This window comes from Xenopus laevis, chromosome 1S (assembly GCF_017654675.1).
Source record: "Xenopus laevis strain J_2021 chromosome 1S, Xenopus_laevis_v10.1, whole genome shotgun sequence".
Lineage (NCBI taxonomy): Eukaryota > Metazoa > Chordata > Amphibia > Anura > Pipidae > Xenopus > Xenopus laevis.
Genome location: NC_054372.1, coordinates 169,205,451 through 169,230,033, shown reverse-complemented (window position 1 = coordinate 169,230,033; position 24,583 = coordinate 169,205,451). Strand labels below are relative to the sequence as shown.

At 41.6% G+C, this 24,583-nt stretch overlaps 1 protein-coding gene across 4 annotated transcripts in view; it reads left to right on the top strand.

Annotated features, from left to right (window-relative positions):
• Positions 1 to 11,559: 11,559 nt before the first annotated feature.
• LOC108707243 (versican core protein) overlaps positions 11,560 to 24,583 on the top strand; it is a 91,996-nt gene continuing 78,972 nt past the window's right edge. For 3 of the 4 annotated variants that reach the window (XM_041580485.1, XM_041580486.1, XM_041580484.1), the window contains exons 1-2: positions 11,561 to 12,009; positions 20,696 to 20,771. In XM_041580485.1, the coding sequence (XP_041436419.1) occupies positions 20,702 to 20,771 (70 nt within the window). In that variant the 5' untranslated portion in view covers positions 11,561 to 12,009; positions 20,696 to 20,701. Of the gene's footprint in view, positions 12,010 to 20,695; positions 20,772 to 24,583 lie in introns of all 4 variants that reach the window. The other variant, XM_041580487.1, reaches the window with a different exon arrangement.

The window sequence follows — 24,583 nt, the reverse complement described above, 5'->3', positions numbered from 1 at the left end:
ATACAGGAACATTTCCTGACAACTCAATTTTCCCTAGGGATAGAAAGTAAAAAGAAAGGGATCCTATTCCCAGCCTGTGATAAATCTGCCCCAGGAGTGTATTATACTCTATAAATCCCTTAGTGAAATTGGCACATGGTTAGATTTACTGAGTGACTGCACATTTCATTTTAGGCATATAAAGCTGAAGAGGGAAAGGGAAATGTTAATATGTTGCTGTTGCAATTGCAATCTGTTGCATGTGCTTGTTACTTAATACAGTATAAAGTGTTACCGTATTTTATTCACATACGTGCTCAGTCACAAGCAAAATAACAGCTAGTTCCATTTATCTGATATTCTTTGAAGGTTTATAAATCTGTTATTCTCAATATTGTTCACATACCTGTTTAACCATTATTTCATGAATATCATTTGCTTGTTTCTCATCCAAAGTTCCTTGTAACCAGCATATCCTACAACTCTTTGCCTTCTTCTTCTTCTTCTTCTGACTCTTTCCATCTTTCAAATGGGGGTTAGTGACCCCATCTAAAAACAAAAGCACATTTATTTTTATTGCTGCTTTTTGTTACTCATCTTTCTGTTCATATTTACGGTAGATCAGATTTTGGATTGGATTTGGATCCTAGCAAATTATCTCAGAATATCATTCTCTAGTCTACATCATACTAAAAGTTAACTCAAAGATGAACAAACCCTTTAAGTTAAGGTTCAACCAAGCAGTTTGAAATAAGGAACCAGGTCACCAACTCTGCATGGCCAGGGTGTGTCTATCTAATACAGTTAGATGAAAATCAGATGAAAAGCCTCTATACATCACATTTTATATTAGAAACGTTTTTTTTTTAATTTTGCACAGACTATCTATTTAAACAGTTTTTACACTGAACAATTCCTTTAACATTAATGTGGCCATATATGCAGAGACAGCAACTTTTTATTCACAGATCCGAACACACACAATTTTATTCAATGGGGAAAGTGCCCCTTCTTTTATTTGTTTATATCTCCACCAACATCAATTTTTCGGGGGGTACAACCCTTCATCAGGATTATTCCTGATGATATATCCTGGGGATACATTTGAGGGCTCATTTACAAACATTACCCAGTATGCAAGTGCAAAATAAGGCTGTAATTTGGCATTTTTTCCATTTTGCACACTGCCATTTTCCATTTTGTGCCCTGTTTTTGTAGTGCAGGGACCTGAGGCTCCTTTATTCCAGCACTGATTGTGTTAGTTATTGCTGTATTTTTGAGGGGGAGGCGCCTAGGCACATCAGGGCCCTGTCATAAAGCTGCACCTCTTGATGTTGCTCTATGCAACAAACGCTAGAGTTTTGTTCCAGCAAAGAGCAGAACCCTTAGGGCACAAGTAAAAATGGACCAGCCATTTCATTCATAACGTCTTGCTATTCTAATATACTTTGAACCTATTCTTAAAATACTCTCTTGCTGCCAATACATTCCTAACCTCAATATCAAACAAAGCCGCATTCTTGCCTCCTGCAAGACTACAACCTCAGCAAATCACAAGCTCAGTAATGTGGCTCAGAATACTTGGGCCCTGGCTGCAAGCTTCATTGTACAATCTGCCAATTCCCCTCCTTCCGTGAGTCCGACAAAATTGCAGTATGTAGCAGCTCAGCCATTTCTAAATGCACCGTGTGTTATAAGACATTGTCCACAGAAGCGAATTGTATTTAATCAGCCAAAATAAATAGCTGAAATATAAACAAATCACAAGGTAGGAAACAAATATATGTTAAGTAGAATTACCGACATAAAACAAACGGGAAAGAGGTCCTACTGCTCTGCCTGTAATAAAGATTGAGGTGAGCTTGCGTGCTAACTGCATATCTCCCAACATTTTGTAAATAAAAAGAGGGACAAAAAAGTTGCCACACATAGTGCAGGGGAATTTTTTGACTACGCACATTTTGTGGCCACACCCCCTAATTACCATGTTCATTTTACAAAATTTGTCAGGTTATGAAAGTTTGAACATATTTCTGTGTTTTTTTTTCCAGTTTTTTCCAGTTACAGTTTTAGTAATGAAGGTGAATTGGCCTTTAAGCTGTGAGTCTAACTTTTCCCAAGGGACCTGTTATCTTATATTGTTACAATTACTTATATCAAAATTGTTACAAAAGTATCTTATATGCTGCTCTGGCTGTTCTGGGTTCTCAGCCAAAAGCCAATTAAGTAAGAAACTTTGTTTCTTTTTATAGCTGTTCAGTGCAGAGAAAAATGAGGGACTGCAGGTTGAGCTGTCAAAAGAGGTACGGTCCCTCTAAAAACAGGACAGTTGGGAGGTATGGTTAACTGTGCATGTATATTTTTTTTAGTCTACTCAAATGTATTTTGATTTTAAAAAAAAACCATAATTTAGAACCTGTGTGTAATTTACTCAACCTGAACCAGCAAGTGTATTTTTTTTAGTTGTAATATTGGTGTGTGGGAACATCTCAGGTCATTTTTCCTGGTCATGTGCTTTCAGAAAGAGTGAGCACTGCTTTCTGGCAGGCGGTTGTTTCTCCTACTCAATTTAACTGAATGTGTTGTAGTGGGACCTGGATTTTACTATTGAGTTCTGTTCTTAGATCTACCAAGCAGCTGTTATCTTGTGTTAGGGAGCTGCTATCTGGTTACCTTCCCATTGTTTTGTTGTTAGGCTGATGGGGGGATATGGGAGGGGGTGATATCACTCCAACTTGCGGTACAGCAGTAAAAAGCACGTCACATGACTGGGGGCAGCTGAGAAACTGACAATATGTCTAGCCCCATGTCAGATTTTAAAATTTTATTTAAAAACATATGTTTGCTCTTTTGAGAAGTGGATTTCAGTGAAGAATTCTGCTGGAGCAGCATTATTAACTGATGCGTTTTGAAAAAATTATTCCCCATGACTGTATCCCTTTAATGCATGTGCATTACATATGGGTGCCTCCCTGGCATTTCACATTACGAATGGGCTTTGGTTCCTACACAGAGAAGGAAAGCACTTTATTAGTGCCTGTAGGCATTGCATAGTTCCAAAGTAAGGCAGACTTTATAAGTTGGTTCTGCCTTAATACAGCACTGCTGAACCATGCAGCACTGTATTCATTAGAAAGGAGTGCAAAGACATGCCCCTATGGGTGCTAAGCACAGGGCAGAGTGAAATGTGCAATGTGATGGTTTAATGATGTAGTTCAGACCAAAATAATGTATTCAGGTACAGGCACAATGTATCGCAGAGAAGCAGTGGACAAGTAGGTTATTGGCCTGTATTTCTTAAAGGCCAAGATCTGCCCCGTCTGGCCCTAGCCCAAAGCCTTGCCCCATCACTTCCCCATCAATTCTATCAGCCAAATACAACGGCAGATGAAACTATAGTTAGGGCAATTTTAGATGTAGCACTTTGTTGCCTGAGGGAGATTACTTCCAGGGGGGGGGGTGACAAAACATGTGAAAATACACTGTAATCCAGAAGAATGATAATCACGACATGTAAACCACTTTACCTGCGGTCATCTGGCTAAATTGTAAGAACACTCCTTCACCTGAGGGCAACAAAGCATTATGTCTGACATTGTCCTAAAACTGTCATTTACAAACTGGAAGGCAGGGAGTAAAGTTCATAAAATATCTGCAATCTGCCACTTTGCCTTGTCCTTCCAGCTTCAATAAATTTGTGCAGGTCTCTACACTTAGTATCACAGCACATAGACCTGTGAACACCCCCCTATAATACAGCACTGCCTGTGTTCAATAACACTGTATTCATGAGAGGGGGACTTATAGGTTTCCCGCCTCCTACAGATCTCCTAACTTGCCAGGGAAAGAATTAGATTATTAGTACACAACCTCATTACTACCCCTTAGTTGTGACTGTTTCGTAAGCAGAAGTCTGATATGCAGGGGGATTAGATATTCATGGATTATTTTATTACATACTGAGCACAGACCAAAAGCAGAGTAGCTTCAATTTCCCAATTTGCCCTGTTTATATCAAAAAACAACTAAAGCCATTAAAACAAAAAGATATGTTCAGCAGAAGGCAATTCACTAAACTCATCATATTAAACTAGGGAATATACTGTCCCTTTGAACAATAAAGCACTATGCCACAGAATAGTTAATGAAAAGCAATGATGTATGCATTAAATAGAATTGTGCCAAGTGAGAAGCGTTTGTAGCACACAGTGAAGTGGCGGTTACCAATAACACTGCATTGCTGATGAAGCCTGAACTGCTATACCGTAAAGATAACGATATCTGTATTTGTAGTTTAATTTCTGAGCAGTTATCTCATCTCCTGCCTATCTGACCTGGCTCCACACAAAAGCAAAACTGCTAATTGGCCTTGAACTCTTTTCCATGGAAATGATGAAAAAGCAGAGTCACTACAGTGAAGCATCAAACCTTATGACTGATCTTGGCCGGGCTCTTTGGATCTTTGTTTCACTGAGTCAGAAGACTAAATGATTCTCACTTCTTTCCTGCCCCGTGTCTCTCAACTTATACTCCCTTATTTATGGGTTATTGTGAAGCATTAACTCATAGAACATATCCCTAGAGATCTGTGCGGGTATTTTAGAGAGTATAATAGAGTTTCTGTGGACTAGGATCCTGTCGTCCAGCTTACAGTACAGTATGGTTACAATAATGTGTGTTTAGTAGATAGAGGAATACAGATCTATGGTAGATTAGTATCCAAATGAAGCATTTCAGTGTTACTGTAACTGTTCATTTCTCTTTATATAAAATGCCAATATAGAACAACTGAGAACAGGGGTTTGCTTCCTCTATACAACTATAGAGGACTTGTGTCTGTAAGTTACCCTCCCATTAAAGCTGGCAAAAGATGTAAAGATTTTTAAAAAGATCTTTTCATTATCGTGAGACCACAATTATCTCTAAACGATCGTTTAAATGTACGATCAACTAAAAAGACCATTTCAAGCAATATTGCCAGGAAAACTAAGGGGAGCTGCCTGCTTGGCCCTGCAAACATAGATAGATTGCACTGGGACAGATCATTTTTTAACCTGGCTGATCAATTTTCCGACAGATGTTGGACGAAAAATCGTAAGAAGGATGCATGATCATTTGATTCCCACTTCCTCACGAAAATGTGACGGATTGGTTGGATTGCACTGCAATAGATCGTTCACCAACGAAAAATCTTTGTGTCTCTGGGGACCTTTAGACTGTGAGCCCTACGGGGTAGGGTCTTCCATCCTCTTGTCTCCTTGACACGGAGCACTTAATCTGTATTGTAATTATATTTTATATTTACATGTTTTGTATTTCTAATAATGCACTTATGATTGCAGTGACCCCTTGGTTGTTACTACTTATTTATTATTCTGCTTTACAGTGCTTTGCACTCAAGGAGCACTATACAAATAAAAATATACATACAACTGCTATGGGCTCCAGGAGGTATAATCACCGACTGATGAGCACTCTCAATATTTGTTTAGGAAAAATACCCTACTCCCAAAGCTTGAAGGTGGAGTCTGCTGTAAATTTCTGTACTTTTAGTTAAGCCACTGTTTGTAGCACTTAATAGCATGATATGAAACCCCTTGTTTTGTTCCTTTGTTCCTCTGCAGTTACATGGCTCAATTTTTTACTGTAATATAGAAAATCAAAGCAAAACCATACAAGTATGTAGATATATCTAACTAGAAATCTCTCGCTCTATATATATTGTCAGGGATTAAGTAGCTGGGATCAGCCTTCTGAGGGTAAAGCAGCCACGGCACAATCACAACTCAGGAGAGTGTAATCTCTTTTCTGCAGTTTATTTTCACTTTCAGCAAATAAACAAAATAAACAGTTCAAAATGATGGTTGATCCCAATGTTATCAATAGGGGAAAAAAGAGATAAATATATAGGAAGGTTGGTATTTTTTTCAAGAAAAGGTGGCAACCCTACCTCTAAGGGTAGAACTTCATGGATGTTTTTGGCTCGATCCAACACAATGCGACAAAACGCCAGCGTCAAATCGCATGCGACGGAAATAAGGTAAGTGAATGCATTGTCAGTTGGTGTCGCAGTGTTGATCCGACGCGACACGACTGTTCGGATACAGAGGCCTGCGTCTGCATCTGATTGTCGGATTGCGCCAAAAACATCCGTGTAGTTCTACCCTTAGTGATCTTTCCCCAGACTGGAGCTCTTCCCACTCTGTCTTGAGCTGCCTTCTTAATTATTCACCCGATATGCCTCAGGACACCACAAAACATCCGGGCTGGACAAGCAGTCCCGGAACCATTCTATTAGGAACCTGGGACATAAATAAGCTCTGTCCTGGACTTTCCCAGGTATCCTAGTAGTGACCCAACCACAATATATATATATATATACAGTTAGCATAAATTGACACATTGGGAGACATAGGAGGAAGGTGGCGCATCAGACTTCGCAGATTTGACCCTATTTGTTATTGAAAGTAGCACTATGCTTTTCAGTTGCTGATGCAGTAGGAATGCTAGCACACCTGATATTTTCAAGGGACAACAAGTTGGCCATAAGTGTTACTGTCCCCATTTTTATACAAACATCAACCCATAAATTAGGTAGTTATGACCTTGTTAACCTCACAACCAGTGGCTGTTGCCATCTTGCCCTGTTACACCTACTCTCAGGTGGTCTATTTTATGCTTTTGCTGCCTTAGTTTTGACACAATATCAATTTTTTTCTCCCAACCCATCTAGGTCCATTCTAGCACTTCCCAGAATTGTCAGCTTTGCAAAATAAACATTAAAAGGGTTGTTCACCTTTAAATAAAAATCTAGGGGCAAATTTACTAACCTCCGAAAATTCGCTAGCAACGGCTTTGCTCACATTGCAACACTACGCCAGGCGTAGATTCGCCAGGGCAACGCTAATTCCCTAAAATCCAAAGTTGCGTCCAGGGCGCCCAATGCTGGCGAAGTAGCGCTAGCGTTACTGCGGCAAGTGAAGCGAAGTTGTGCTAGCATTGGCTAATTTGCATACGGCGTCAAGTTAAAGTTGAATGTACATATATGTTGCAGAAAATACATTACATTACACAAGCCCGGGAAACCTTAATAAAATAAAAAAGAGTTGTTATATTGCCCTATACAGTGTATAGTTTATGTGCTATATGTTAAGAAATGTAGGGGGGAAGCCGGGTACCCCAGAAAAAAATTACGATCTTTTGCAGCTTTTACGTTCAGTAAAATGTGCACCTTAGTGAATTTGCGAAATAACGCTCTTTTGCCAGAGTGAATCTTTGCCTGGTGTAAGAGTGCAAAGTAGCACTAGAGTCTATCTCCTTCGCTAGCGAAGTTACGAAGTAACGAAATGACGTCACGCTGACGAATTTTCTCTAACGTTAGTCACTTCACCCTTTAGTGAATTTGACCCTTAGTATGATATATAGAGGGATATTCAAGAACATTTGCAAGTCTTTTTCATTTTTTATTATTTGTGGTTTGCGGAGTTATTTAGTGTTTTACTCAGCAGCTCTCCAGTTTGCAACTGTCCAATTTACCCTAGTAACCATTCACTGATTTGAATAAGAGACTGGAATATGAATAGGAGAGGGTCCAAATAGATAAATGAATAATAAAAAGCAGCAATAACAATAAATGTGTAGCTTTACAGCATTTTGTTTTTTTTTAGTGTGTACATGGACATATCAATTTATGCCACCCTAGAGATTGTACTGTAACAGTATGATGTGCAACTTATCACTCTGTATTCTGTACTGGCCAAAGAGTGAAACCATAAAAAGTGCATTTTGTTTAAGCAGAAACAGCTGAGAAAAGAAATCAGCGAGCTATGCTGAGTGTTAGTGCAGCCCTGCGCTCTGGGGAATGAGCTTTCTGTTTTAAGATCTCTGCTGCTTCCTTGTGTTCAAAGCAGAAGCGCTCTCAGCTCTCCCTGCTGCTCACCCATAAACCAGCAGCCTCTGCAGCAACCAACCCACAGAGCCAAAATACAGAGATCATTTTGCCAATTCCCAGTGGGAAACAAGAGCAGGGGACTCCATAGAAATGTCTTTACAGACAAGTAGTGGACTTGCAACAGTATCCCCTCTGCAGTAGCTTTATATTGATCACTATAATTAAGAAAGGTTGATGATAACTCACACTGGTATTCATCAGCAGCAGATATCCAATATACGGGTACAAAATATGCAGAAGAGAGAGAGAGAGAGATACAGGAGAGAATGAGAGAGAGAGAGAGAGAGAGAGAGAGAGAGAGAGAGAGAGAGAGAGAGAGAGAGAGAGAGAGAGAGAGAGAGAGAGAGAGAGAGAGAGAAGAAACAAATGGATGGACAGAGCGATGGTCCAGGTTAGGAATAACTGGCCAAGAAACTTTTTAGAACAAACTAAAAGGAAGAGAAATCTCAGGAATAACTAAAAGTCTTTAACAACTGCTTATGATTTGTAACTGGTGTCATTGCACCCTTGGGTGTCATAACATAAACACCCATGCCAGACTGGGAGATAAATCACTTTCACTTAAGCAGCATTTCTACATAGTCCAGGACCCCTGAGCCCCCTGCTGTCCTTTCTCAATTTCCCATTGAATGAGATTGTGTGTGAGCCAATGCTGTAGGTGGTCTGACGTTCAGTCTGCTATCACAGTTGGTTGCCCTCAGTCCACATGGGTGGCTATTGTTATATGTCTTTCAGTAGCTCAGTGTCTGGCATCTGACAAAATCGTCTTCTCAGCCTTGTTATGAGCAAGTTATGAGCACTAATACACGTGTGAGTGTGTCCCTGGGGAAGGCCATTCAAGGTAACAGAAACGTTGCAGTCATAAGAAATATCATGCAGATGCTTTGCAATCAGTCGGAATAACCACAGGCCCCTCTCCATGGCAGGGTATTGTTTCATGGGAAAGTGAGCCGTGTTTTCTTTCTTCCAAACAACTAACTTGTAATTGGCTTGTGGTTAATGATTGCCTGGCATGGGGCACCCTGAGCATAACTTCATCAGCATGTGGTGTCTATACACAATCATTCTCCCCCTATAGTGGAATGAGGGAAGCGATGCCACAATGTAGTTGATATGCAGCCTGTATAATGATGCATTGTATCCCAGGTACCCAGGGAAGGGATATTTATCTCCCTGCTAGAACATGATCACAACTGCTTGCTTAACCTCTGGGTGCACCTTCCCATTCCAGCCCAGTCTTCTGGGAAAGGACAAAGGGACTGACACTGTAAAGCTTTTATGACTCTGTGAAAAAAAGAAGAATGTGTTGGACAGAATACACAGTGGCTACTAAATCAATTTACTTGTTTACAGTTTTTATATCCACCCTTCACAAGGTGTGAGTACAATTACTGGATATTATCAGTCAGTTGTATAGAGACAGGCCAAGGGGGCTCCCCATGAATAATATAACCCTAAAGCAAACAAGCAGTCCTTATCTCTGCCTTCTCTCTGGCCAGGAGAGAGCTTTTCTACACTTTCCATCTGACTTGTCTCTCATGAATGAATCCAAGGCGATTACAGGAGGATCCTGGCTCCCTTCCCAGTCCTTCTCTTTGTGGTTACACAAAACTCTTCTTTTTTTCTTACTACAAGCACATGGCTTATCTAGGTGACAGCTGAAAAGAATCATATTTCATTAAAACCACATTAGGTGGACAGGCAAAAAAAAAAACTTTTTTTTCTCATTCATCCTTTCATTCATAAGCAAAGGTGTTAAAAATAACATAAATAAAAAAATAAAATATGTAAAGTGTCAGAGAGGGCAAGCAGAGCCATCATAGGAAGCTCCAACTCCTGAACCATTATCTTACCAATAAGGCAAAGTTGTCAGTTAATAGTGCTGCTCCAACAGACTTCTGCACTGAAATCCATTTCTCAAAACAGCAAACAGGTTTTTTTTATATTAAATTTCGAAATCTGACATGGGGCTAGACATATTGCCAGTTTCCCAGCTACCCCCAGTCATGTGACTTGTGCTCTGATAAATTTATAATTCCACTTTACTGCTGTTCTGCAGTGATATCACCTGTTATATTGTAGAGTGAATTATTTGCAGCGTAAACAGTGTAATTAGAAATAAAAACTACATCATAAAAATCCACACAGAATCCTTTTAAGCTCTGGAAGAGGATGAGCAGGGACAAGAATTTGGCTAGAGCTGAGCCTTCCCCAGGCTTTAGTTGGACAATGCTTCTACAATTGATGATCAGGGATTCCCAACCGCTCCACTGAGTCATAGGCTTACTATAAAGAAGTTCCAACGGCCACCTGTTGTTGAACTATATATCTCAACAGACAACCCACACATCACTTATGACTGGGGGTGCTGCCAGTTGCAGCACAACAACAGCTGGGGGGGGGACGCAGGGAGGATATTGATTTTCTGTAGAGAGCAGAGAAAGTTCCCCACGAAAGAGTGATAACACTATGGGGGATGCTGGGAGTTGAACAGTAGTAGTAGTCTTTAAGAGCCGAAGTTCCGGGTTTTAACCCGGAAATTCGGCTCCACTAGTACAGAGAGCGCCATTGCGTTTACTGAACTAGCGATACTGCCCCCTTAGACCCGCTACTACGCTAATTTTTAAGCGCGGAGCCCCAGAATCGGCGCTGGTAGTAGTAGAACAACTGCTGTAGTCAAATGATTTTATGGATTAGCCAGAGGTATTGTCTAGAGTCTAGTGCAGTGATCCCCAACCAGTGGCTCGGGAGCAACATGTTCTCACCAACCTCTTGGCTGTTGCTCTCGGGGGCCTCAAAGCAGGATCTTATTTTTTAATTCCAGGCTTGGAGGCAAGTTGTGGTTGCAGAAAACCAGATTTACTGCCAAACAGAGACTCATATAGACTGCTAGTTCACATTGGAGCTACCACAGCCCTTATTTGGTACCAACTCTTTTTAAAACTGAATGTGGCTCACAAGTAAAAAAGGTTGGGGACCCCTGCTCTAGTAAATATGTAGCATGGGGGGAATGGTAATAGGATAATAAGTAGCCCTGGCTGAATGTAGCTAATAAATTGTTTATTTTTATGTATTTGTCACATTTCTGAATAAAAGCAAGTGAAGCCCCTGATGGGCATCCATTTCTGGCACCATGTGTGTCCAAAGAGGAAAGGGTGAATTGATAAAGCCCTATACACTAGAGAGAGAGTGAGAGAGACACAGGAAAGAGAGGGAGAGAGACACAGGAGAGAGAGAGGGAGAGAGACACAGGAGAGAAAGAAAGAGAGAGAGAGAGAGAGAGAGAGATACAGGAGAGAATGAGAGAGAGAGAGAGAGAGAGAGTCAGGAGAGAGAGATACAGGAGAGAATGAGAGAGAGAGATACAGGAGAGAATGAGAGAGAGAGAGAGAGAGAGAGAGAGAGAGAGAGAGAGAGAGAGAGAGAGAGAGAGAGAGGAGAGAATGAGAGAGAGAGATACAGGAGAGAATGAGAGAGAGAGAGAGAGAGAGAGAGAGAGAGGGGAGAGAGATTGTAAGAGACAGAGAGAGAGAGAGAGAGAGAGAGAGAGAGAGAGAGAGAGGACAGGAGATAGAGAAAGAGCTGTGAGCGGACTTATTGGGCCACTCGTTATCTGACAAGGTGAGAAGCGAGTGGTCCTGGTGCCGATGTCCTTAGCTCTCTATTTGGAAGCTCTAGTTCCTTGGCGTGAGGGAGGGTCGCTGAGCCCTCCTCTTGCTTTGCAGCCGCCCCTCCTTCCCTGCCCGCTGACGGTATAATGATATAATCATGAGGGGTGTCACATCCCGCATTTGAACTTGCAGCCAAACGGGCTCACTGATTCCTCCTGCACAAGACTCAGCAGAGACACAAGACTCAGCACAGACACAAGGACTCAACACAGACACTTCTGGGAATCAGGTGCCCTTGTACCACTGGGACTTTGTATAGAGCTGGGGCAAGAGCCTGCGGAGAGGATCCCCCCTCAAAAAGCATCCCCCCTCCAGTCTGGGAATATTACTCCATCAGCCGCAAGCAAGTCTGGGGGAGATTTCTGTATGTGGATTGGATGCAGCTGCACCGCTAGGTCACCTTAAAAGGTAAATTCATTGTATTTCACTTGTCCGGCAACTCTGTGCTTGGTACCCAGGGGCACCACAATGTGCAATTCATTCACGCACATTTTATCATGAAAAAACTCACAAAATATAAAATATGAGAAAAAGTCACCTGGGCACAGGTTCTGAATGAATGATCTGCTCTGTCTAATAGTTGGTCGGGAAGGAGCGCACGATGTGGCTGATTGTTGTGCCATTGTGAGTGAGGGACAGTGTAACAATCATATTGTAATAAAGAGGCAGTGAGTGAGGGACAGTGTAACAATCATATTGTAATAAAGAGGCAGTGAGTGAGGGACAGTGTAACAATCATATTGTAATAAAGAGGCAGTGAGTGAGGGACAGTGTAACAATCATATTGTAATAAAGAGGCAGTGAGTGAGGGACAGTGTAACAATCATATAGTAATAAAGAGGCAGTGAGTGAGGGACAGTGTAACAATCGTATTGTAATAAAGAGGCAGTGAGTGAGGGAGGGAGTGAGGGCTGGGAGAGGCGATGACATGTCTCTGTGCTGTTCCCCATCAGATAACAGGCAAGAGATTTGTGTTCTTGGAAAGCGCTTTCCTTTCTCTGTCTCTGCGCAAAGCTGCGCTCACATTGCTTTTGTCCAACTGCTCTGGGGAGCACAAGGCTGATCTGCAGCCACAAGGAGCCTGGCATTGGCACAGCTAAACCTCAATGTTAGATGTCCCTTAATTGAGCACAGCTAAACCTCAATAGCAATATTAGTGTACCCTATAAGTTTTGGGGGATGGGGGCGATGCCCTCTTCAACCCACACCATTCAGTTTATTTTCCATTGGCATTTATGTCCTGTGTTTGGGAGGCTGGAAAATACAAAACATCTTATTTATTTATTTATTTGATATTCACGTTCCTAGCTAACGAATTTTCCAAGACAAGGCAGGTATTAACTGTTTATTGTGCCAAGGGCAGAAGCAGTTGATCATAATCAGGGAACTAGCGCACAAAGTAACGTTTGAGCCTTGGTTATAAGGTGACTTTGCCCTTTGTGCGCTATTGGACCGTGCGCAGCAGGCTGCGTATTTGCGCGGCCACAGAACTTCCCAAATGCCCAACACTTTTACCAAGTTGGAAATCCCCCCCCCCAGCTGCAGAAATTGAAGGCATTGTCCATCCATCTCGTTAGATGCTCCTAATTAACATGCAGGGGCTTGTGTACATGATGTACAGCTGGGGGGTCACTATTCACTTGGATTTCAGCGCAAACTCAAACAAGTGAGTGATTTATAGGGGGGTTAATGGTTTACACCAGACAAGCAGAAAAAAAAATAAGATAGGGAAAAAATCATAAACTGCGACAGGATTGAATGGGTTGATTGCTGCAAACCAACCTCCTGCTGTTGCTGCTGCTTCGTTCTCTTTCCGTCTAATCACCGATATCTCGAGCAATGTGTTTTATGGGAGTCACAGAACGGATGTATTGTTCTCCCTCACTCACACCCCTGCTAATAGGATGTCTAGGAATGCGCGTTGCGAGACGTTACACACTGCGACCTCTACCGGCCACGCGCGGGATCGCTTCTGCTGCATCGCCTCCTGCCCGTCAGGTTTCTCTTTACAGCGCACGAGGTTCGCTACACAGTCACACCCCCCTTTTGTGTCGTATCGTGTTGCACATCATTCACGTGTTCCATCGGGCGATGAGGAAGGGGACCCCTCCATACTTTCACATAAATTATATATATATACACATACCTTTACTAACTATAGAGTTTAGTATCACAATAGCCTTTGATATTATGTCTGTCCAAGAAATCATCCAAGCAGCGCCGATTCATACCTAAGCGCCGCCTGAGGCGGCTCCTGCAATGCCGCCCCCCCTCGCTGACTTACTTGTCGGGAGGGGAGGCAGGAACACTAATGCGGAGAGCGCAATTGCGCTCTCTCGCATTAGTAAAGCCGAATTTCCGGTTTAAAAACCGGAAATTCGGCTCTTAAAGGTGCAGGAGCGGCTTTTTGCCGCCCCTAGAAACCGCTTTGGCGTTGCCGCCTGAGGCGAGCGTCTCAGCTCGCCTCATTGGCGGCGCGCCCCTGCATCCAAGCCATTCTTAAAGGTATTAACTGAATCAGCATCACAACATCACCCGGCAGTGCATTCCACAACCTCACTGTTCTGACTGTGAAGAACCCCTGCCAGGTCCGGACTGAGAATTAAAATAGGCCCTGGCATTTCAGGTACACAGAGGCCCAATCAGCCCACAAAGAAGCCCAAACAGCCCCCACCATGCAGCCCACAAATAGTGACTTTCTATGGCACCTTATAGCAGCCCCTCTAGCATTTGCCAGAACCCATAGATTGCCAGTCCGGACCTGCCACCTATGTTGCTTCAAATGAAAGTTCTTTTCTTCTAGTCTAAAGGGGTGGCCTCTGGTACAGTGATCCACTTTATGGGTAAAAAGGTCCCCTGCTATTTGTCTATAATGTCCTCTAATGTACTTGTAAAGTGTAATCATGTCCCCTCGCAAGCGATAAAACAACCCCAACCCTCATAATTTAAGTCTTCCATCCCTCTAACCAATTTAGTTGCACTTAGTCTCTGCACTCTCTCCAGCTCATTTATATCCCTCTTAAGGACTGGAGTCCAAAACTGAACTGCATACTCCAGATGAGGCCTCACCAGGGACCTATAAAGAGGCATAATTATGTTTTCAACCCTTGAGTTAATGCCCTTTTTTATGCAAGACAGAACTTTATTTGCTTTAGTAGCCACAGAATGACACTTTCAACATATATTGTTATGTTGTGGGCCCTAAAATTAATTTGCTGTCGGGCCCCGGAGCATCTAGCTATTCCACTATATAACAAAACCAGGCAATACACTAATAAAGGAAAAAATATAGCAAGGAGAAGTTCAACTTGAGATGAGCGGAATGGGCAGGGCAGCCCATGGGCGGGGACCCCCATTATTCAAAATGCATTGTCCAACCCTCCAGCTGCTGTGGGCTTTATTCACTGATAATGCTTGCAACTGCAACAGATACTTACCTGTCCCTTGAATCAAAACCCGCCTACAATGAGTGGGTCGCCTCCAGCAGTGCCATGTCTGTGCCTCGAACCAGCTGCCATTCACCTAAAGATCCCTATCCATATGGCAGGAGAGGCAGGCACTTCAGCTTGGCCTCTAGGCCAGTGGAGTAACTAGATCTTACTGGGCCCCACAGAAAATTAATTTAAGGGCCCCTAACATGTCCAGAGGTTGTCTTTTTTACCAATATAGGTTGAAATTTGGCCTCATGGGGCTCCGTACCCCCCTGCATCTGCAGGGTCCACTTCCTCTGTAGTTATGCCCCTGCTCTAGGCTATCACTTAGTTTGTTTTAAGTGTAAGGGTCAGGGCACACAGGCAGATTCGGGGAGATTAGTTGCCCGGCGTCAAATCTGTTCTTTTTCGGGGCGAAAATATAAATTGCTGGTGGGATGGCACTCGGAGCGATTCATTTACCGAAGTTCAGGGGGATTAGTCGCCCCGAAGAAGGGGAGATCTGTCGTCGGGCGACTAATCTCCCCGAATCTGCCTGTGTGCCCTGACCCTTAGAGAACATTTGGGTTTAAGATGGGGTCAGTGACCCCCATTTGAAAGCTGTAAAGAAAAAAAAAGAAGGCAAATAATTTAAAAACTATTTAAAAAAAATGTGTGTGTGTTGCCTAGGTAACTGGGACCCTAGCAACCAGACTGATGAAATTGCAAACTCGAAAGTTGCTGAAAAAAAAGCTAAATAACTCAAAAACGATAAGTAATAAAACATGAAAACCAGTTGCAATTAGTCTAAGAATACTACTCTCTACAGTCTACTAAACGTTAATGTAAAGGTGAACAACTCCTTTAATGCATCAGGAAACCAGTTCCCATTTGCGCAGAGAGACTGGCTCCGGTTTCAGGGGATTATATCCCATGTCAGCCTATTACTTATGTCATTATTATTAGATTATGTCAGGCGGGGGCACTGGCAGCAGAGGCGAGGGGTGGTCCAGTGGGTTGGCGGGCGAGTCCTGAGTGAGAACGATAGTCACCTCCCCCACCAGACATGATCCAACTGAGTGTGAGTGGATGGATCTAAGAGCAGTGCAGAACAAACTCACAGAACTCCGGCTTTGCCTCTCAGCTCTGAGCTCAGCGGCGTCTCCCCCTCTCCGCTGGGGCTCAAATAACAAAAGCCAGCTGTTTCTATGAGCCACGGCAAGGGCGGTAACTGCAAACTCACTTGGGAGGGAGGCTACAGTCTATAAAAGCTACGGATAACGGCCAGGGAAAATCCGCTGTATTATCCATCGCCACGTGTACTGCGAGAGCTGCCGGAGCCAACAGCCCTGTGTAGAATCCACATTTAGGGAGAATAACCCGATGGATCGACTCTTTACTCAGTTACAAGCGTGTGTCTTACGCCCTCCTGCCTTGATTTTATTCCCAATACCTCTAACAAGTTCTTTCTACCTTGTTAACCTGAAAAGTGTACCCACGTGATCAGCAGAGAGTCTGCTATTGGCACAATGTCCAGACATCCAGGAAGGGCATTGGCCCTGGTCCCCAGTATCCCTTGTGAGGTGAAAAGGTAGACAATAGTCAAAGGATAGCACAAGCAGTATATCCAGCATCCCTCACAGGAATACTACAATTGCAGTTACACAACTGGAAGTACTGTTTGTTGGACACCCCTAATTTATATCCCCACCTGACATATGGGGGCCCCTACAGCAGACGAAATGTAATACTGCTCCCCCTAATTATAGACTTGGTTTCTGGCAGCATTTCTGTATCCCATGCCACTGCCTAAACATGTCACTTTCCTTCTGAAGAGAGACATGAATAAAACTCCTTCTAGGAGACCTTTTTTTATTACCACCCGCTCAGAGGAAATGGCAAAGTCTGACAACTGATTATTGTTAGAGAGCAGATCCCACCATTCCCAGAGGGGGGGGGGATTGGATGTGAAGACTGGAGCAGAGGAGGGTGTCATTACCAGCTAAAGAAGGGATCAGAGATCTCCTCGCCAGCTCTATTGATTATAACTAGTGATGCAGCACTAGGCAATTCTCCTGAGCCATTGAATCAAATAGCTGCCCAAATTGCTTTCCTGTTGGATCAGCACCAAAAACAAATCAAATGTTTGTGTTTTTCTAAACAAATGTGTCTGATACCATCTGAGCACTCTGTGTAAGTGATTGCGGGTTACTAGGTCACTGATAAAATTTACTCCGCTACATCATATCACAATACACAATGAGAAAGAATAAAATTCTTTTTATGCAGATTCCCCTGGGATTCCCCCCTGACTTGAATGGATTCAGTTCTCAAGCTAGCCTGGTCATATCACCTTGACCTTGAGAAAAAACCATCTTATTGGAATTTGAGCAGTTCCTTGTTTTTCTGTGATATCTCTATGCTCTCACAATGGTACCACCCTTTTACACCCATAAGTCCTTAAGCATACCTCCCAACTGTTCCGTTCCGTGGGACAGTTCCGATTTGGACAGCTCAGCCTGCAGTCCCAGATTGATACTGAAATGTCCCGACTTTCTCTTTGATCTCCTGCTCTGAACAGCCAGAAAAAGATCAACATTTCTAAAACTTAATTGGATTTTGGCAGAGAGCCAAGAATACGTGGCAGGTGCACTTGGATAATTTTGTAACAATTTGAGATAAACATAGAAACAATTGTAACAATTTAAGATAAGCAGGTCTCTTGGGGAAATGGTGACTTGCAGCTTAAAGGGAAATTCACCTTCATTAGCAAAAACACATTAAAACCACAGAAATGTGTTCAAACTTTCATAACCTGCCAAATTTTTTAAAATTAACATGGTAATTAGGGGGTGTGGTCACAAAAATGGGTATGGTCAAAATAATTTCACTGCTCCTCTTTCTATTTGTATGTATTTATGTATGTATAACTTTATTTGTAAAGCGCTGTAAGGAGCCACAGCACTGTACAGTGCATAAAAGTACAATATATATACTTGGGAGAGACAAATCACATAATAAATATATACAGAATCATAGGACAAACAGCGTAAGTGCTATGTGATAAGAGACATAGTGGGAAGGAGGTCCCTGTCCTGTAGAGCTTACAGTCTAAGTGGATGGGAGGCTAACATACAGGTACAAATTGGAGATAAAAAAGTGCACAAGGTAAGGCATAGTCAGTAGGGACAGGACTATGCTAATGTTCTAGTGGTCTAAAAGGTAGACTTTTTTCTTGAAGAGATTAAGAGAGGATTCCTTACGGAGGAATTCAGGGATGGAATTCCAGGTAAGGAGCAGCAAGATAGAAGGGTTTGAGACGAGAGGTGGCAATGGATGTGGATGGTGTGAAGAGAAGGTGACTCTGAGAAGAGCAGAGATGACAACCAGAAACGTATAGTGAGACAAGAGAAGAAATATAGTGAGGAGCAGAGGAGTGAAGGGCTTTGAATGTTAGTAGAAGGGTTTTACATGCTATCCTTTGCTTAACAGGATTTTAGTTGGGGTTGAGCAGGTTCCATTTTAGGGGAGAGCAGAATGATCCTGGTAGCAGAGTTTAAGATTGATTGGAGGGGAGATAGATGGGAGTCAGGAAGACCAGTTAGGAGGTGATTGCAATAGTCTAAACTGGACAAGATAAGGGCATGGATTAGTGTTTTGGCTGTTGTTTGTGAAAGAAACGGGCGTATCTTGGCTACTTTGCTGAGGAAGAAATGACAGGTTTTAGCAGTATTATAAATATGATTAGAGAAGGAGAGGGACTGGTCAAAAACCCCTAAGCAGTGTGCTGAGTTAACCGGGTTAATAGTCATGCCATCAATAGTAATGGTGAAAGGAAGAAAAGGGCTTGGTTTGGGTGGAAAGACCGTGAGCTCAGTCTTGGCCAAGTTGAACTTGAGGTGGCCAGGAAGAGATAGCTACTAGGCAGTCTGCTATCTGGGTTTGAACGTCAGAGGTTAGTGAGGGAGTGTCTAAATATATCTGAATGTCATCAGCATGCAGGAGGTGATATTTAAGGCCAAATGAAGATATTTCCAAAATGTTGGGTGGTATCTTAATACCCCATTAAAGGCGGCTTTGGAAAACAAAGAGCTCCGATTGCCATCCCACCGGTGGGATTTTTTTTCATTCTAGCTGGCAGGAAGGCAGTTTGGGGAATTAGTTGCCCCAAAGAAGAGGAGACTTGTCGCCGGGCAACTAATCTCCCCGAATCTGACCGTTTGTCTTTTCCCTTAGATGCCATTTTCACTCAAAGGATTTCCTCTACCCCCACCTTGACCTATCTACCTTTTTTCTTCTGTTCTTCCCACATCCCTTCTCCCCTCCCCCTTTCTTAACTTTTATTTCTCTTATGCTCTCCATTCCTTTCACATCCCATATATTTTACATCCAACACCACTCCCCATTTCCTTTTATGTCCTCTCATTCCTTACATAATGCGGCAGATTTATCAAGGGTTGATGCTTTTTTTGGGTCAAAACTCTCAAATTCGAATTGTGAATTATCCAAACTCAATTTCGAGATTTATCATACTCTGGCCCTTTAAGAACTCGAAATCGACTATTACATATTAATCCAACATTTGCATATAGATGGCACACATTTGATTGCATGAAGGTTCCTTACCTACAATGTGCAATGTAGTTCCAAGTTCCAACTTGAATCTCCCTACTGTGGATCAGGGATTCCCATATTTCTTTACCCGTGAGTCACATTCAAATGTAAAAGTTGGAGAGCAACACAAGCATGCAAACATTTCCTGGAGGTGACAATTATGGTCAGTGTTTGACTATTGGTAGCCTCTATGTGGACCGACAGCCTACAGGAGGCTCTGTTTGGCAGTACACCAAACTTGCCTCCAAGCCAGGAATTCAAAAACCTGCATTGAGACCACTGAGAACAACATTCAAGGGGTTGGTAAATAACATGTTGCTTGTAAACCACTGGTTGGGGATATCTATTGTACAGTTATATGGTGAAATATAAGTGATTAATTCACCAATAAATTTTCCATTGTCAAAATAGCTCCCACCTGCAAGAACAAGATAGAGGTGATGTATCAATGCAAAATCCTGTGGAATTTGGAAAATGACTATGCTGGATTGGGAAACAGTTGGCCATTTTTACAGCTCATCGGTATTACTGCCTGGGTCTCACGCTTCAAGTGAAATAAAAATACACAGGCCTGTTTTTTGCACACTTGTACTTCCCACACAAACGTTTTTACAACCTTAACACTTCACAGCTTTGTTTTGACAGTTACATTTGAAAGAAGACACCTAAAATGTTAAGCCACTAAATACTTGAAGTGTCAGAAGAGGCACTTGATCATGAATTTTCTGGCAACACTCAACCATTTGTTTAGTTTGTATGTTAAATTATAAAACACTTAAACCCTATTAGCAAAGGTGCTTTTACTCATACACACTACTTACAACTTGATGCAGTGCCGTGCGCTATTTCAGCAAGCTCTGATTTAATGAGCGCAAGTGCAAAGTGCATGGACGCAAGGTACCTTGGAATTAAATTTAGCATTGAGCTCTTTCACTAAAGCTAAGCAGAAATTCCAGGAAAAAAATGTTGCATTGTGGAGAAAAAACATTTATCATTTGCAACTGTTGTTCTGACACTTGTTTGTAATACAGTATATGCTAATACATTGGTCCATATTTGTTTTATTCTAGGTCAAGATGTTACTAGAAATAAAATATATATTTTGGATATGCTCAGCATTTTCCCTTACAAATGCATTCCGTGCAGGTGAGTAATGAAAATTCCATTATTATATAGATGTTCCGTCTAAATAAATGGAAGGGTTTTTTTATAGTGAGAGCTGTGAAGATGTGGAATTCTCTCCCTGAATCAGTTGTACAGGCTGATACATTAGATAGCTTTAAGAAGGGGTTGGATGGCTTTTTAGCACGTGAAGGAATACAGGGTTATGGGAAATAGCTCATAGTACAAGTTGATCCAGGGACTGGTCCGATTGCCATTTTGGAGTCAGGAAGGAATTTTTTCCCCCCTTTGAGGCAAATTGGAGAGGCTTCAGATGGTTTTTTTTTTTTGCCTTCCTCTGGATCAACTGGCAGTTAGGCAGGTTAAAGAAAGTTAAAAGGTTGAACTTGATCGACGTGTGTCTTTTTTCAACCTAACTGACTATGTTACTATGATGGAAGGGATTGGTGGAGTTACCTTTTATGGCCATGGATTTTTTTAGGCGAAATCACAGCAAAGATCTGTGTTTGACATACAGAATGCTGAGGGCAGCATACATCTCAGCTACATACAATAAACCCCACAGTAACCTAGGCCTGTTCTTCCTTTTATTTTATATTATATATAGTCAGTTAAATATAACTGCATTGCTTCTTTTGTGCCCAGACTATCTATTCGCTACAAATGAATATGTAATTTATATTTAGAAATGAGAAGTGCCTTATGCAATGGCCTAAAGCCAACTACTAAACATGTTTGCTGCAGTGAGCATTCCTCTAAACCTTGGGGGTAATATAATAATTAATGACTTGCTAATTTTTTTTTATAACTCATAATAACCAATCAAAGCAAGCTATGTACTTGTTCGTACTCCACTGGGAAGGGGGGGGGGGCAATTAAGGGCCTGGAAGTGGTTAGTGGCATAAGTTCAGGGGCCCAGTCCCCTTTAAAAAAAATTTGTGGCAACAATTAAATTGCAGATTACCCACAATCCCTCTGTGCATTCTGTAAGGTATGTATCACCAGGGTGCAAAACACTGGTACAGGTATGGGATCCGTTATCCAGAAACTCATTATCCAGAAAGCTCAGAATTACGGAAAGGCCATCTCCCATAGACTCCATTATAATGAGACAATCCACATTTTTTAAAATTATTTTCTTTTTCTCTGTCATAATAAAACAGTAACTTGTACTAGATCCAAATCAACGTGAAATCAATCCTTATTGAAAGCAATACCGGTTTATTGGGTTTATTTAATGTTTACATGATTTTCCAGTAGACTAGACTGAAGATCCAAATGATGGAAATATCCGTTATCCAGAAAACCTCAGGCCCGAGCATTCTGGATAACAGGTTCCATATCTGTATTATTCATTTTAACCCTGTGTAAGCATAATGTATACTATTTTGCACCGATAATAAACGCCACTTTCCAAGAATCACGCTATTGAACGGAGCACCAGTGACAAATTCCCAAAATATATAAAATGAATTATACTTTATTGTCCATTTAAAAAACACGAATATGGATTTGGATGTTCACTGGAAGTTTGGTGTATGTTTAGCACAGGTTTAAGCCTCAGCCAGTAAGTTGCTCTCACGTATTTTATAGGTTGTTGCTTTCCAAGAATCGCTAGCAGCAGCAGAGTGATGTCTTGAAAATGATTTAAGAAACAGAATGGGGTGTAGACTTCTATAGAAATGGACAATTAGCCACTGGTTCAATTGCTGGAGTCTCAGCAATTACCAACTGCTTTTAAGTTATTGCCAGGAAAAGCTCTGGCATTCTCTGGCCTTTGGAAATGAAAGGAATTGTCTGAGACTAAGGTAGCAGGCATATTATCGCTTGTTTCAAACCTTTCATACTTTTTCCATCCTTCATTACACACTCAGCAGGTCAAAAGGATTAGTTTTGGCTCCATATGTGAAGGACATGGCAGAAAATGCGAAGAACCATAAAACTTTTAAAGATACCGTTTGAAAGTGTACCTGTCCAAGCTTGGGTGATTCTGCAACAATTAAAAACATTATTGGTGGCTAGGAGAAATGCTAGAGTGTCAGCTCAGTGAACCAGAAAATGATAGCAAGAATGATATTGCAGTAATCGACACACTATGCCGTCTCCTTTAATATATATTTTGTATATTCAGTTACCACATTTTATAACATTGTTTGTATCTTCACTGACCATGTAACCTGCACATAGTGAGGGGGAATCTACCCTAATAAATCATAGATTTTAGGCCAGTGCCGGATGTGTCACCTTTTTGCTACAAGAAATCTGGGTCTCGTTTTCTTATTGCTGCTGCCAAATGGATGAGTTCCAGCTGAGGTACTGGCTCATGAATACCATTGGCATTGTTCCCCAAAAACATTTAGTTGTGGCTAGGAAAGTGCTGAGCTGGCACCATCAGTTCCTGGCTTAAGGCCAAATATGTACAGTATATTGGCCAGAATGGGATATAGTTTTGTATGTAAGAGAGGCCCTCTCTGAACTTTATTGGGGCAGGAGCTTGCCTGCAGAAATGCCTGTCCAGCTCCTCACTAGAGTGTAACCTACCAAATAGACCCTGTAGCTAGGTAACTGTTTCGGAACATTTTTTTTAGGACCCCTTCATGTATGGAGTTTAAGTTAAGGTTAAATTTGTCCTTTAGATATTACACATATTTTATGGTTAAATACCTTGTGAAAAATAAAATAAAGTAATGCTGTCTGCATTAGCGGTAGATCCTGCTGTGGGTGGCCATGTTTTGTTACGCACATGTGTTTAATGAGAGAGTCTACCAGTTGACATCACATGCGTGCACATCATATGCAATCTATGGGCATATTTATTATGCTGTGTAAAACAAAACAAAAAGTACTACAACTTCGAATTTACTTTGACTATTCGATCATTCGATAATCGAAGTACTGTCTCTTTAAAAAAACTTTGACTTCAATACTTCGCCAACTTAAACCTGCCGAAGTGCTATGTTAGCCTATGGGGACCTGCCAAAGCATATTTCTAAGTTTTTGGATTGCAAAAGAAAATCGTACGATAAAATCACTTTTCGAAATACGATTCGTATGATCGTGCTACGATCGGAATACAATCATACGATGAATAAAATCCTCCGACTTCGAATTCGAATGTCGGAGGATTCTATTCGATGGTCGAATTTCGATGTATTTTCCACTTCGAAATTCGACCTTTGATAAATCTGCCCCTAAGTCAACAATATTATTTCTTAAGTTTATTTCTCAGTGTCTGTGCAGCAACCTTTCCCATTCCCAAAAAAGCAACTTAATGTGTTAATTTTTTCTTTAATCCATATATAATGACGTTGCTTCTATGTGCTTTGCTTTCACTAATGGACAATACGCAAAGCTGCAGACATTAACATGAATAGATGTTAAGAGGTGATAATGGACATTACATTAGTGAGTCTTTTCTCTTTGTGTTGTGCTGCTAAGCCCTGTCTGTTCTCCATCACGATGGACCCTATCTGTCTTTTATGTCATTTGATATCTGTTATAGTTAAACAATGCTTTTGAGTATGCTGTGTGGATTTACTATGGCACTTAATTTGGGGGAAGCGCCATCAGTTGAAAAGGCAGACGTTAGTTGAAGAAAAGCTCCTTTCAACCCAAATTTGAAACACTTGCCCTCCTTGAAACCTCTCTTCCAAATGCAAATACCCAGACAAGGAGTTTTTTTTTATTATCTTATAGTATATTTATGTTTGCTCAAAATTATTTGCTTTAATTACATTTTTCTGTTGGTTAAAAAAAAGAACATTTTATGTTCTTGTATGCTCAATTCATTCATGTAGATATCTTTTGTCTAGGACGATCTATGAAGATTTTCATTC